General features: G+C 41.1%; 1 protein-coding gene across 2 annotated transcripts in view; it reads left to right on the forward strand.

Moving 5' to 3' along the window:
• The first annotated feature begins 9,260 nt into the window (after nucleotides 1-9,260).
• nup107 (nucleoporin 107) overlaps nucleotides 9,261-15,153 on the forward strand; it is a 53,904-nt gene continuing 48,011 nt past the window's right edge. Inside the window, exons 1-3 of one of the 2 annotated variants that reach the window (XM_078567989.1) lie at nucleotides 9,261-9,385; nucleotides 10,013-10,107; nucleotides 14,799-14,876. In XM_078567989.1, coding sequence (XP_078424115.1) covers nucleotides 9,354-9,385; nucleotides 10,013-10,107; nucleotides 14,799-14,876 — 205 coding nt within the window. In that variant the 5' untranslated portion in view covers nucleotides 9,261-9,353. Of the gene's footprint in view, nucleotides 9,386-9,519; nucleotides 9,917-10,012; nucleotides 10,108-14,798; nucleotides 14,877-15,153 lie in introns of those variants that run through there. The other variant, XM_078567990.1, reaches the window with a different exon arrangement.

A 15,153-nucleotide genomic window follows, 5' to 3' on the forward strand; every position in this document is an offset into this window, starting at 1 on the left:
TTTTAAATTTGGGCACATACTACCAACAATTTCAATGTGCACACAAATATCTGATTTTACTGAATGAGACTCCCCAAAGGCAGTGGAGAATTGCACCTCTTTGTAAGAACTGAATGATTATACAAACATACGGATATGCCACAGTCCTCTTGCTACAACTATTTACCAGATACCATATCCTTTATTATGATCAAGCAATGTGTGACTTTTATAAGCACATATTAACATGTTCTAAGCTTTCTTACTGCAGTGGTAAATCCAAAGAAAGGTTTAGAAATTCTAGGGCCAGAATTTTCCCCTCAGTGGGTGGGCTCGGCAGGGGCAGTCAGGGAGCTGGCCGCCACCCGCGATCAGTTCCACTCCACGATTTCATGAACTGGCCCGCATGTGTGGATCGCGAGCAGCAGCGCTCAACGCTGCCTGTGCGGGCAGGGGGAGGAGGGACAGCGGGCCTGGTGCACAGTTCGCGCGTGTGCGCGAAAGAGTACTTCAATCTCCCTGAAGCATAGAGCTGCCTCAGGGAGATTGAAGCATTTTTTTAAATTAATATATACGATAAAAATTTAATGAAACGTCCCCCATGTGATTGTGTCACATGAGATGGGACATGTTTTTAATTTCAACATAAAGTTTTTATTTAATTTGTATTAGCTTTAGGAATCCTCATCCCACTCGTGGATGAGGTTTCCTAAAAATGTGAAGGCCCTTTGGCCTTTTCGCCTGCCCGTCAACCATTAGGTTGGACGGGCAGCATAAACTTCAATTTAATTACCTTGTTAATGGCTGTAATTGGCCTTTTAATTATTGGCGGGCACGCAGCTGACTCCGGCGCATGTCCACCGAGCAAAATATCGCACATGTGCTCAATGACATCGGGACGCATGCCCAATGTCATCGTGCGTCATATTACGTTCGGGCGTGTCGGGCGCGCACCCTCACGCCGAAGGTAAAATTCTAGCCTAGATGTCACACGTTCTTGCAACTATAAAGACATCTTATGAGCAATCATGCAGCATTTCCTTAAACATAATTATATTTTGGCTTGGGCATTTTGGTTGAAACCATCTAAATCTTATATAAATAGCTTAAAAGCTTCTTACTTGCAATTCTAACGCAATATGTAGTGGAAAGATCAGGCTACATATAATATAACTGATTAGAAAGCATTTTTGAAGTTTAATTAAAATGTCATCTTCAGATTATACATACAACATGCCACAATAAATATTCTTCAATTAGCCCAGTTACATGGGTTAACTGATTGCAAGACTGTTCTAAAGGGTGATAAATATAAACCATCAAGAAAAAATGATTAAACCAAGAAGCTTAATTAGGTATATTTTCAACTTATCCCCTAGGCATGAAACTGGCCTTATGGATTGGTTGCCCATTATAGAAACCATCCAATTTTCAATTCAATTGAACTCACGAATTCTAGCCCATTATATTCACAAAGCATGATCTCTTTACAGAATTATAATGATGCACACAAGAATGGAGGTAACTGAGCAAGCCATTGGCTGCTCAAAAGAAAGTTCTGGTATCCATAAGTCCAGCATCATCTTGTAAATTGTAGTGGCATGTTTAGTGCATCACAACTTCACAATTCAGGTAGATTTCCCACAGAGCCTGACAATGCCACTTCTGGAGCTTAAGAAACGACTCATGAAGAACAAGAAGTAGGTTTAGTAGCAACAATTGCTGGATATCTAGGAAATAGGCTCATTCAGCACACTATCGTGGGTGAATAGGAAACATTATTATTTTAGACATCTCAAAGATTTATCTTCTTTCATCATACTCTCAATGGTCCACGTAAAATCCTTGCTCCTCATAGTTAGCAATTACATCCTAATTCTGAGCTATAACGTCAGTACAGAATCAGCTCTCCGCTGTCAAATAAGAACCAAACACCAAGCAGTTCTTACATTAGTTATTTCAGAGATTTAGTGTAACTAGTTACAAAAGTCAAATTTGATTTGTGTGGAAGAAAAATGCATTAAAAATAGAAATCAAATAGAATTCAATTACTTAGTAATTGAAATAAGGAGATTGTCTACCCTGGTATTGTTATCTCTTTCTTTTAAAGCAGCATCCTCTGCTGTATGTCAACTTATTCCAGTGATAGGTTCAAGAATTGCAATGAAGAATGCTAGCTTCCTGCAAGCCAGGAAACCTTTACTTTGTTTTCTGAAATGACATGAATAGGCAAAGTATATAAAACTGTTCTTCACTGCCATACTATTAACAGTATTGCAAAACTCATTTTTTGAAAATTTTAAATGCATAATAAAAATAAATATATTTTTATCTTTAAATGATCTGCTTAATAGAATTTTGCAGCATAGAAGGTGGCCATTCTTCTCATCAGGTTCAAGTTTTCTGCAAGAGCAACTAGTTCCATTCTCCCGCCTTTCTCAGTAGCATTGCAATTTTGAACACTCTCATTCTTTTGTCCAAGAAGAACAACCTCAGCTTCTCCATTCTACCCACATAACGGAGGTTCCTCATCCCTGGAACCATTCTAGTAAATCTTTTCTGCACCCTCTCTAAAGCCCTCACATTCGTCATAAAGTGCATTGCCCATTATTCGACACAATGCTCCAGTTCTGACTGAACTGAACCAGTGTTTTATAAAGGCTCATCATAATTTCTTTGTTTTCATATTGCGTAAGAGTGCTGATTTGTTGGCAAGTGGATTCTGATTGGTAGAAGCGTTGCCATGCCAACCAATCAGCACTCTCCTCTCATGCAATATAAATTATTGTTCCCTTTACTGTTGGTTTATCTTGCGTAGCTGTCCCGGTGAGTGCAAGATAAAAAGCTTTAATAGCATGTCTCCTTTTTCAGCAATACTCAAGTTCTGTATTACAAAATAACTTACCTTTATTGTGTCCCTTCTGCACTGCCACTTGCTAACGCTGAGGGGAGCATGCATATTGCACACTCTGCCTAGTTTTCTGTCAAAATTCCATTTGGGATCTTATGAATCTCATAGGACTTCGATTTGCACACCGCAGTCACCTACCACCTGAAACATGCAGGCATTTTGACCACCCAGCAGAAGGGCAACTTCAAAGGTAGCAGCTGTTAGCCCAAATAAGGTGGTATGTTATTTTCCACCTTTTTAAACTGGTTTGTCCAAGTTAAAATCCACCCCATCATCTCAATCAGACAATAGAGAAAGGTGAAAGAAAATTAGAGAAATTCAGAAAACAAAACAAGAACATAGAATGATGGAAACATCATTGGATGGATAACATTGAATTTAAGTGTTTACATGGAAAACAGGAGATGCTTAAGTGTTAGAAATGATATTACCACCAGATCACTAGATATTTACATAAGGAAGGCCATTTAACACAGTTTAATTCATACACCCAGAGAGATCCTAACAACCATCCCCACCATGGCACTGAAGCACTCATTTTGCACCTACAGCTCACTTGAAGAAGACTGACATTCATTCCACTGTTCCATACCATCAATACCCAATGGAGGGTAAGGAAGCTTGCATTCAACATGGTTAGAATCATGTAGGAGGCCAAAGGCAGAGAGATCAGATTGAAAATGGAAAGGGGTATTTAAAATGCAAGCAGTAGGGAGCTCAGGATCACATTTGCAAATAGAACAGCAATTTTCTGTGAAGTAGCCCACTAATCAGCATTTGGTGTTCATAGTGTAGAGAACACAATACTGAACTTTGAATCTGGTAATAGTAGGTTACAAAAATTACAAATAAATGGCAAATTCACAAAGGTGTGTTTGACATGTTGAACAATGACATAGGAAAAAGAGGAGGAACAGCCATTATATCTATTGCAGTTCTACTGAAAGGTATCAGCGGAAGAATTGTTGGAAATTATGATGGTGGAAGAGTGAACAAGGATGTAATAGAGGAACCCTACAGAAAAGGGACAGATACTTAGGTAGAAATTACAACACAGAAATAGACTTAACAGCATCTGTGGAGAGAGAAATAGATTTGATGGCTCAAACAATCCATGTTGGTGATTGTGCTCAAGTAGTAGTTACCACCCCATGTGCATAGGTGAGGCTCAGTTGGTAGCACTCTTGCTGTCTGAGTTAGAAGGTTGTGGGTTCAAGCCCCAATACAAGACTTGTGCACAAAAATCTAGACTGACAGTCCAGTACCGAACCACGACTGGAGGTGCTGTCTTCAGGATGTTAAACTGATGCCCCCTTTTGTTCTCTCAGCTGAGCGTAAAAGATCCCATGGCAATATTTTGAATAAGAGCAGGGAAGTTATCCCTCTTATTGTGGTCAATATTTATCCCTCAAGCAACATCACAAATACAGATTATCTAAGCATTACCACATTGCTGTTTGTGGAAGTTTGCTGCCTGCAAATTAGCTGCTGCATTTCCTACATTATAACGGTAACTACACTACTGTTATGGCACAGCTGATGGTAAATGCTGAGCTGCTCAAATCCCAAAGGGAAACTTGAAACAACTGCCACAACTGTTTTGCAATTTGCATAACTTTTGAGATACATGCCTTGAATTCAGTAGTAATGAGATCACCAAGTCTTATAGGTTCTTACAAAGCTAAATTAAACCTTCAATAGAAGAAATGATTTTAAATACATACATAGATCTACAAATTACTACTATGATAACTACTAAACCCCTAGTTAATCTAACTCCCAGTTACACTTTCATTATGGCAACAGTAAGGCACATAAATTTTAAAATACCCAGGCAAAGAAACATGATACCGTGAACAATCCAATTCAAAATGAGTTTTCTTAACTTCAGTACTCTGTAGACAGCAGCTTGATGTGTAGATGCTGAAGGCTTTCCACACTTGTTAGATCTTAGAATTCCTGCCTTTACACACAGCCTTCTCTCCTTTATACATAATTTCCTCTTTGAATGCAAATTCCCATTGTTTCACTATGTCTTTGAACTTTACCTCCCTGGTCATAAAAAATTATCATTGTACTAATTTTACCAGTAATCTTTGGGAAAAATAAACACACTGTTTCTGAATTTCACCTGGCTAGGTGAGACATTTCACCCCTTCTTTGAAAACAATCTAGTCTGGTTTATTTAAAAATGCAAATGTCCTTTTACACCTTGCATTCTAAACTTCCCCCATGTTAACATTTCAAACCTAGCTTATCTTTTGTTACATCAAAGCCTCCAGACAAGCTACTTTTAATTTAATTAAGTCTCTCTCTCTCACACACACACATAGACACAGATACCAATATTTTCCAATAAATTCCAATAGCATTATATGTTCCTGACAACTACATTGATAATAAAGTGCTAGGAGATATCCTGAAAGGTGCTATATAATATGTCTTTCTTTCTTTTCTTTCACCCTGTACTTTTATTCCCCTTCCCTTTAACCTATAATCTATTCTTAAAAGTTGACATTGCCTCTGCTTCAGTAGTTCAGGCACTGCAGTTCAAAACTTGACAACCCCTCCAAGTCAAATGTTTCCCCAGCTTCTTTCTATGCTTAATCTCTTGTGTTTAATCTTATATCTATATTCCCTTTTTCTAGAACCCTCAATCACTGTCTGTTTTGTCTGTTGTCTGTTTCAATCTATGCCATCCCATCCCTTCATAATTTTAAACATCTCTATCAAATCACCCTATAATCTCTTATGTTGCAACACTACTTTTTCAAGTCTTTCTTTAGATTTGTAATTGTTCATATTAAGCAGCATCATAAGAACATAAGAAATCAGAACAGGAGTAGACCATTTGGCTCCTCAAGCCTGCTCCGCCATTCAATAAGATCATGGCTGATCCTCTTGTGTTTCGATTTCCACATTCCCATCTAACCCTGATAACCTTTGATTCCCTTGCCTAACAAGAATCTATGTACTTCTACCTTAAATGACCCCACCTCCACCACCTTCTGAGGCAGAGAATTCAAAAGTCGCACAACTCTCTGAGAGAAAAAAATTCTCCTCATCTCTGTCCTAAAAGGGCCACCCCTAATTTTAAAACAGTGTCCCCTAGCCTTGGACTCACCTACAACAGGAAACATCCTTTCCACGTCCACCTTGTCAAGGCCGTTCAGGATCTTGTATACTTCAATCAAACTACCTGTCACTCTTCTAAACTCCAGTGGAAACAAGCCCAGGCTGTCCAACCTTTCCTCATAAGACAATCCACTCATTCCAGGTATCAATCTAGTAATCCTCATTTGAACTGTGTCCAATGCATTTACATCCTTCCTTAAATAAGGAGACCAAAACTGCACACAGTATCCAAGGTGCAGTCTCACCAATGCCCTGTATAACTGAAGCATAACATCCTTACTTTTATGTTCAATCCCTGTCGTAATAAAGGGTAGCATTCCATTAGCCCTCTTAATTACTTGATGTACCTGCATACTAACATTTTGTGACTCATATACTAGAACACTTAGATCCATCTGCACCTCAGAATTATGCAGCCATTCTCCATTTAAGTAATACTCTGCTTTTTTGTTCTTCCTGCCGAAGTGAACACTTCACATTTTCCCACATTAAACTCCATTTGCCAGATCTTTGCCCACTCACTCGACTTATCTATATCCATCTGCAAACTCCTCATGTCCTCTTCACAACATACTTTCCTACCTATCTTTGTGTCATCTGCAAATTTAGCTACCATGTCTTCACTTCTCTTATCTAAGTCATTGATGTAAATCGTAAAAAGTTGAGGCCCCAGTACAGACCCCTGTGAGACACCACTTGTCACTTCCAGCCAATCAGAAAAAGACCCATTTATGTATACTCTCTACTTCCTGCCAGCCAGCCAATCGTCTTTCCACGCTAATATGTTACCCACTACACCATGCGCTTTTATTTTCCGTAATAATCTTTGATGTGGCACCTTATCAAATGCCTTCTATAAATCCAAGTACAGTATGTCTACAGGTTTCCCTTTATCCACTGCACATGTTACTCTTTCAAAAAACTCCAATAAATTGGTTAAACATGATTTTCCTTTCACAAAACCATGCTGGCTCTTCCCTATTGCCTTGAGCTCTTCTAAGTGCCCAGCTATAACCTGCTTAATGATCAATTCTAATAACTTCCTCATGACAAAGGTCAAGCTAACTGGCCTATAGCTTCCTGTTTTCTGCCAATCTCCCTTCTTGAATAGAAAGGTTATATGTGCTATTTTCCAATCTGATGGAACCTCTCCAGAATCTAGCGAATTTTGGAAAATTAATACCAGCGTGTCGAATACCTCATTAGCCATGCATCGACTACCTCATTAGCCATATCTGTGTGAATCTGCACCGTATTGCTTGATAATGCCTCAACATCCTTCTTCTTTCTCCCCCTGTTTCTTTCTACCTCAACCCCTCTCTTTCTTCCCCAGGTCCCTCAGCTGCTTTCTCAGACTTTTCTTTTTCTGCCAACCAACAAACCTCTCCTTTTTTCTCTGCCAATCCCCACACCACCACCATCCCACCCCCTGCAGATCCTTCTCTCCCTGGGCTCCTGAATTCCATCACCCACCTGCTGTTTAAGGGAAGGGAAGATGTGTTTGCTAGTGTTATCACATTGTAGAGAAGTCTTGTGATGCAGTGGGAAGCATCCCTGCCTTGGAGCCACAAGCTCCTGGTTCAAGTCCCACTCCAGAACTTGATGACCAAGGAATGTGCATTCACATGGTCAAACAGGTTGAGTATCAAGTTATAAATCCTTCCAACATATGTCAATGGCAGGCCATAAGAGCTGGAGAGATTCCTGATCAGTCATGTGATGGAAAGAAAATTGGAGCTCCGGACTACAACATGCATGTAAAAAGTGCATGTTGCCATAGCAACACAATCTCCTTGGTTTGCCCAGTTAGCTGGATCAGATTGGTGCCAACAGCATGGCATTTGATACCCGTTCTGGTTGGGTGGATTTGAGACCTGCCTCCTTGCCCTACCCATGGTGCAGGTTGTGGCACTGTGGGTAGGACCTGCCTTTGGGCAGAAAACTGAAGAAAAAGAATTATGGTGGCTGAGGGAGCAGGGACATGGGAAATGTTAAGACCCTATTGACCTCTGCAATAGTTAACCTCAGGAACAATATCTCAGTATATTGCTAGGATCTTTGCAGCCAACCAGTCTGAATATGAACATACTTAACACTAAGTTATATTATTGAGTCTCTTACAAATAATGCCATTGTTCAGAGAGTTGGTCAACCTACAGCAGGTAGAATCTCAAAGCACTGGAGAAGAGCCACCAGCAGTGCCTTTGCAAGATCCTCCAAATCAGGTGGCAAAAAGGCAATCCAACAGGAGCATCCTCTCCCAAGCCAACATGCCCAGCATTGAGGTGCTATCACTCAAAACCAGCTCCGCTGGGTAGGACATGTAGTTCGTATGCGTGACATTAGACTCATGAAGCAACTCCACTTGGAACTCAGTCGCGGTGGGAGACTCCCAGAAGGACAACAGAAATGTTTTAGGGATGTCCTCAAAGCACCCCTGAAGAGGTCAAACATCCCCACAGAAGCATGGGAGCCCCTGGCTTCTAAGGAACCAAAATGGAGGAGCTTCATTCGGGAAGGCATCAAACACATTAAGGGACTTAGTTGGGAACACACAGATGTGAAGTCGAGGCGTTGGGAAGGACGCACAAGCCTCCCAACAGCTCATCTACCCAACCCTCCAAGTATCATCTGCCCTGCATGTGGCAGAGTCTGCAGATCACGCATTGGACCAATGAACCATCTCATTGAACCAGAGTGGAAGCAAGTCATCCTTGATCACGAGGGACTGCCTATAAGAAGAAGCTATTGTGGCAAGCAGAAAGCAGGGCTATCTTTTTTAAAAATTCGTTCATGGGATGTGGGCATTGCTGGCTAGGCCAGCACTAATTGCCCGTCCCTAACTTTCCTTGAGAAGGTGGGGTGAGCCGCTTTCTTGAACTTTGATGCAGGTACAGCCATAGCGCTGTTATGAAGGGAGTTCCAGGATTTTGACCTGGCGACAGTGAAGGAACTGCGGTATAGTTCCAAGTCAGGATGGTGTCTGTGTGGAGGGTAACTTGCAGGTGGTGTTGTTCCATGCACCTGCTGCCCGTGTCCTTTGAGGTGGTAGAGGTCGTGGGTTTGCCATTATTCTCTTCAAAAAGAGGTCTCTCAAACACTTGCCCATGAAGAGTAAAGTGAGTGCTTGAAGTTGGATGAAGAGAATGTTGAGTGTGAGTCAATCTGCTTGCCAGCCACAGAGGGCGCCCGGTCCGGCGCTGAGCTCCGGAGGGAAGACGTTGCCTCTTGGCGCTGAAGGACTCGGCGGTTGAGCGGCGCGCGCTCATGGTGCATTTAGCTTCGCTGCTTTGAGGGATTAACAAACGGTACCTGACCTGAATTCACCATGTCGAAAGTGCGGCAGGAGTCGATGGACAGGTAGGAAAGGGCAACCCTGCGCCAACTCGAAATGTGGTCTGGAGCAGGATTCAACAGCGGGCCAGGAGGGAAAGGAGTGAAACCGGCAGGGCGGGCAGGGCAGAGGGTAAAGGGGGCCTCCGAGGGGCTGGGCTGGGGTGAGGTGGGGAGGGGAGGGGGAAGGATGGGTTGGGAGAGCAACGGAGGAGATTGGTGGATGGGTGGGAGAAAGTGGGGTTGGGAGAGGGGTGTGTTTCTTGGCGTAGCAAGGGAGGAATCTGTTGGACGGTGTGATATGAATTGCTGTAGTGAACGGTCCGGGGGTTGTAGTTAGGGACCAAGGAGTTGATGCAAGGGGGCAGGAAGGCATCTGGATGGGTGCAGTTGGGCTGTGAGGCCTTGTAGGGGGTGGAAATATATTCTCTTCCAACTGATTTTTGCAAAGTTTTTATTTTCATCTTCATTTGATATCTGTTACTGTTTAAAAAATATTCTCTGCTGAACTGATCAATAATTTTTTTGTTCAGTAGTTTAGAAGGAAACTGTTGAACGGTAAAGTTGTTTCGAATCATGTAGCAGTATGTGCTTTTGCAATTACCTTTAAAGTCCTAACATTGCTTTCTAAACTTGCTGAACTTCCTATTTTAGGCAAATGGGTGCAGAATCGTTCTCTCCTATAGTTCGGGATGTCGAGATTAGCAGAACCTCTCTGAGACGCAGTTCATCAAAAGGCAAATCTATCAGTATCCTTTTCACTTTATGCCCATTTTGACAGAGGGCCCCAACTTGAAACATTTAAGCTGTATTTTCTACATTCGCATTCTATCTGAAGCTTTCTTAGTTATCTTTGTGATCAGAGAAATATTGGCATATTTTTGAAGAGGGAGGCATGAGAACTGCCATTATCATTTAGATGGTTGCGATGAGGATGTTATATCCTGGAACTTATATTAGGATTGGACTTGAAGATAATTATCAGTACCTCCAAAAAAAAAAATCAACTCACCAAGAAGAAGCATTTGGACCTTGGAACTGGTGATCACTGCTTTTGGAAGGGTTAAATCAACAAAAATGTGGCCAAGGATTGATCAAAGACAGGCAGATCTCCTCCATGCTATGAATTGAAAGGTGTAAATAGGGCATTGATTTTTTTTCAAAGATAATAGTGTATAGTCTGCAAAATATGGTTGCAAACAGTTGTTTAATTGTAATATATAACATATTTTGGGCATTCATAAATCAGTTTGTCCACTTCTCTCAATGGCAGGAAGGTTACAGGTATCATGTTCTCCACACAGGTTTTGAAGTCAACAATGCAATGTGTCTTGGGGAAAAAATCATTGTTGGGTTTAAAAATTAAAACAAAAATGCATTTTTAAAAAAGAAATTATAATAATGTTTAGAAGAAAAAGAGAATGAATGTAGTATTTGCCAGAGAGTCTAAACAATGAGTTTGCTTGTTCAGGTACGTTTATTTGGAGTTCATAAAAACCTGACAAAGAACACAAGTGGTGTTCACGTGACATGGTATACATATTAATAGCTTGATTATTGTAGAAGGAAGCAAAAATAGGAGTGATAAGGAAGGAAAACGAATAGCAGGTTTCTTGGAAACTAGTTCAGCAATGGTGGAAATCTCAGAAGTTCATTTGAGGACGTTGTTGGGACTTACCTAGGTAAAACATGATGGTCGTTTAGTCTTGTGAAAGACTTGATAAAACTTTGAGGAATCAAAAGGAACAAGAAATTTATGGCTCCAATAAATGGCATGGATAAGTTGGGTTGAACCATTGCACTGCAGGAAGACAGGAGATTGTGAGTTCTAATTGTGTGATTTAAAGGAAGTTGAATGGAATGATGAGCAGCAGGAGGCCATTTGTATGAAGACAAAACTGTGGGAAAGAAGATAGAGCCTTAAGGAATCTGAAGTTGAAGGAGAGAGCCACAGGATGTACAGAACTGTCAAATACAGCACAAATAGAGCAATTTGAGAGGAACTACCTAACCATGGCAGCATTTGAGGGCAGATCTATGGTACCTTCATGGTGTTGAAGAATACATCTCCAAATATGGATAGCAAGGTTACCAGTGAAAGGACCATGCTGGTTATCATAATTCAACCAAAAGGGGGATGGAACAAAGTTCAGGGAACTATAAGATGCAATTTAAATACAATCTAGAAACCAAAAATTTAAGTCAACATTTTTTAAAAAGAGAAGATCTTGTTTCATCAACCTTATTAAATTCTTTGAAGAAGTACGGCAGATGATTTGGTGGATATATACTTGGATTTTCAACAGACCTTCGATAAGATACTGCATTATATTCTCTGACCTTAGTCATGAGTCTGAAGTTGGGATAAGCAGCTGAATAGATAGCGAGCTGGCTATAAATCAAAACACACGAGTAGGAGTTAAGTGTAGCCACTTAGAATGGTGGGAAGTGGGTGCTCTACAGGGATCAGTGTTGGGACCATTGTTGTTCATAATTTACATAAACAATTTGGACTTGAGAACCCAAGTATAATTTCAAAATTTACAGGCGATACTAAATTGGGGTGTAGTTAACCCAAAAGTGTAAGAAGACAATAATAAACTTGTAGAATGTATGTAATTGGCAAAATGGATTTCAGTTATAAAGAAGTGAGCTAGTGCACTTGGTAGGAACCACAAAGAGGCCATTTGATGCTTAGATAATAGTCTAAGTGGGTTTGAGAAGCAAGGGGATGACACTCATCACACAGTATAGTGAGTGAAGTTAATAAAGCCATTTTTATTTTTTTTAAAAATGGAAGTCAAAGCACTGGATTTTATCTCGAGGGATAGAATTGAAACTTAAGCAAGGAGTCAGGAGGGCTAAAAGGGTCATGAAAAGTCACTGGCAACCAGGATTAAAGAAAATCCCTAGGCCTTTTAAACATATGTAAAAAGCAAGAGGGTAGCCAGGGAAAGGGTAGACCCACTCAGGGACAGAGGTGGGAATCTGTGTGTGGAGCCAGAAGAAATGGGAGAGATACTGAATGAATACTTCTCATCAGTATTCACCAAAGAGAAGGACTTAGCGGTCGATTTGTCTAGGGAAGAGTGTGTAGATAGCCTGGATCATGTTGAGATCAAAAAAGAGTAGGTGTTAGGTGTCTTGAAGAATATTAAGGTAGATAAGTCCCCAGGGCCAGATGGGATCTACCCCAGAGTACTGAGGGAGGCAAGGGAGGAGATTGCTGGGGCCTTGACAGAAATCTTTGTATCCTCACTGGCTACGGGTGAGGTCCCAGAGGACTGGAGAATGGCCAATGTTGTTCGATTGTTTAAGAAGGGTAGCAGGGATAATCCAGGAAATTACAGGCCGGTGAGCCTTACGTCAGTGGTAGGGAAATTATTGGAGAAGATTCTTCGTGACAGGATTTACTACCATTTGGAAGCAAATGGGCATATTAGTGAGAGACAGCATGGTTTTGTGAAGGGGAGGTCATGTCTCACTAACTTGATCGAGTTTTTCGAGGATGTGACAAAGATGATCAACGATGGAAGGGCAGTGGGTGTTATATACATGGATTTCAGTAAGGCCTTTGACAAGGTCCCTCATGGCAGACTGGTACAGAAGGTAAAGTCGCACGGGATCAGAGGTGAGCTGACAGGATGGATACAGAATTGGCTTGGTCATAGAAGACAGAGGGTAGCAGTGGAAGGGTGCTTTTTTGAATGGAGAGCTGTGACTAGTGGAGTTCCACAGGGATCAGTGCAGGGACCTTTGCTGTTTGTGGTATACATAAATGATTTGGAGGAAAATGTAACTGGGCTAATTAGTAAGTTTGCAGATGACACTAAGGTTAGAGGAGTTGCAGATAGTGAAGAAGATTGTCAAAGGATACAATGGGATATAGATCGGTTGGAGACTTGGGTGGAGAAATGGCAGATGGAGTTTAATCCGGACAAATGCGAGGTATTGCGTTTTGGAAGGTCTAATACAGGCAGGAATTATACAGTAAATGGCAGGACACTTAAGTGCATCGACGGGCAGAGGGATCTGGGTGTACAGGTCCACAGGTCACTGAAAGTGGCAATGCAGGTGGATAAGGTAGTTAGGAAGGCATATGGCATGCTTCCCTTCATTGGCAGGGGTATTGAGTATAAAAGCTGGGAAGTCATGCTGCAGCTGTATAGAACCTTGGTTAGGCCACACTTGGAATATTGCGTGCAATTCTGGTCACCACGTTACCAGAAGGATGTGGAGGCATTGGAGAGGGTGCAGAGGAGGTTTGCCAGGATGCTGCCTGGTCTGGAGGTTATTAACTATGAGGAGAGGTTGGAGAAACTCGGATTGTTCTCACTACAGCGACGGAGATTGAGGGGCGACTTGATAGAAGTTTACAAAATTATGAGTGGCATGGACAGAGTAGATAGTCAGAAGCTTTTTCCCAGGGTGGAAGAGTCAATTACTAGGGGACATAGATTTAAGGTGAAAGGAGAAAACTATAAAGGAGATGTGCGGGGCAAGTTTTTTACGCAGAGGGTAGTGAGTGTCTGGAATTCGCTGCCAGAGGAGGTGGTGGAAGCAGGTACGTTAGTGGTGTTTAAGAGGCAGCTTGACAAATACATGAATAGGATGGGAATAGAGGGATACGGAACCCGGAAGTGCAAAATGTTTTAGTTTACGGGTAAATGATTGGCGCAGGCTTGGAGGGCCCAAGGGCCTGTTCCTGTGCTGTACTTTTCTTTGTTCTTTGAAAATCAGCAATATGTGTTAAACTTGAGTACTGTGCTTGGTTCTGGTCTCCATATTATAAAAAGACCTTGAGCATTGGGGAAAATGCAATAAAAAGAATGATGCCAGACAGAGACAATATACTTATAATGAAAGCCTAAACAGGCTGGGGCTCCTTTCTCTGGTAAAGAGAAAGCTGAGGGATGAAATGAAAGATGTTAATATAATGAAAGGGTTTGATAGGATAGACATGGAGAAAATGTTTCCATGTGTAGGGGATTTGAAACTAAAGGTCATAAATATACGATGGTCACGAATAACTCCAATAGCTAATTCAGGAGGAACTCTACCCAGAAAGTAGTACGGCTATAGAACTCACTACCACAAGGAGTAGTTGAGACAAATAGCAAATATGCATTCAAGGGGGTTAGATGAAGGATGAGAAGAAGCTCGTATGGTGCATAAGCACCACCATAGAGCAGTTGGGCTTGTTTCTGTGTTGTAAACTCGATGCAGCTTTTGAGGTAATGATTAATTACATCATGGTTCATGACTTTTGGAAGTATCAATGTAAGGAATGGCAATGGGGCGGTTCTGAAGATTAACAGTTTGAATGTCATTCCTGTTTTAAAATGACTGGCACTAATCAGAACAAGTATTGATAAAGACTCTGGAAAGAAATTACTATTTGTGAATGATCAGATCCAACTTTTCTTAACTCATCCTCTAGGCAACTTGAAACAGAGTAAAGATTTTTCCAGTATACACCTACTATCAGCTACTCAAGCTCACATATTCCATGAGACCTGTAAGTATTCATTAAGATAACTAAACCCTTTATCCAGTAATATTAGTTTCTTGTTTCAGATAGAGATCATGCTGTATTTCTTCAAAATCTTAATATTGCCGCATTCAATCTTCATATTTGCCATGTTATTTTGATCGAATGTGCTACCAATTATTTTGGTAATTGTATGTCGAATGCTTGTTGCATTGAACAGCGCACCTCCTTTCCTGTTACCTTTGTTAACAGCCAGCATAATGGTGTAGTATATGTGATGGTGAGTTTGGTTGTTGTTTCAGAA

This window comes from Cetorhinus maximus, chromosome 22, assembly GCF_964194155.1.
Source record: "Cetorhinus maximus chromosome 22, sCetMax3.hap1.1, whole genome shotgun sequence".
NCBI lineage: Eukaryota > Metazoa > Chordata > Chondrichthyes > Lamniformes > Cetorhinidae > Cetorhinus > Cetorhinus maximus.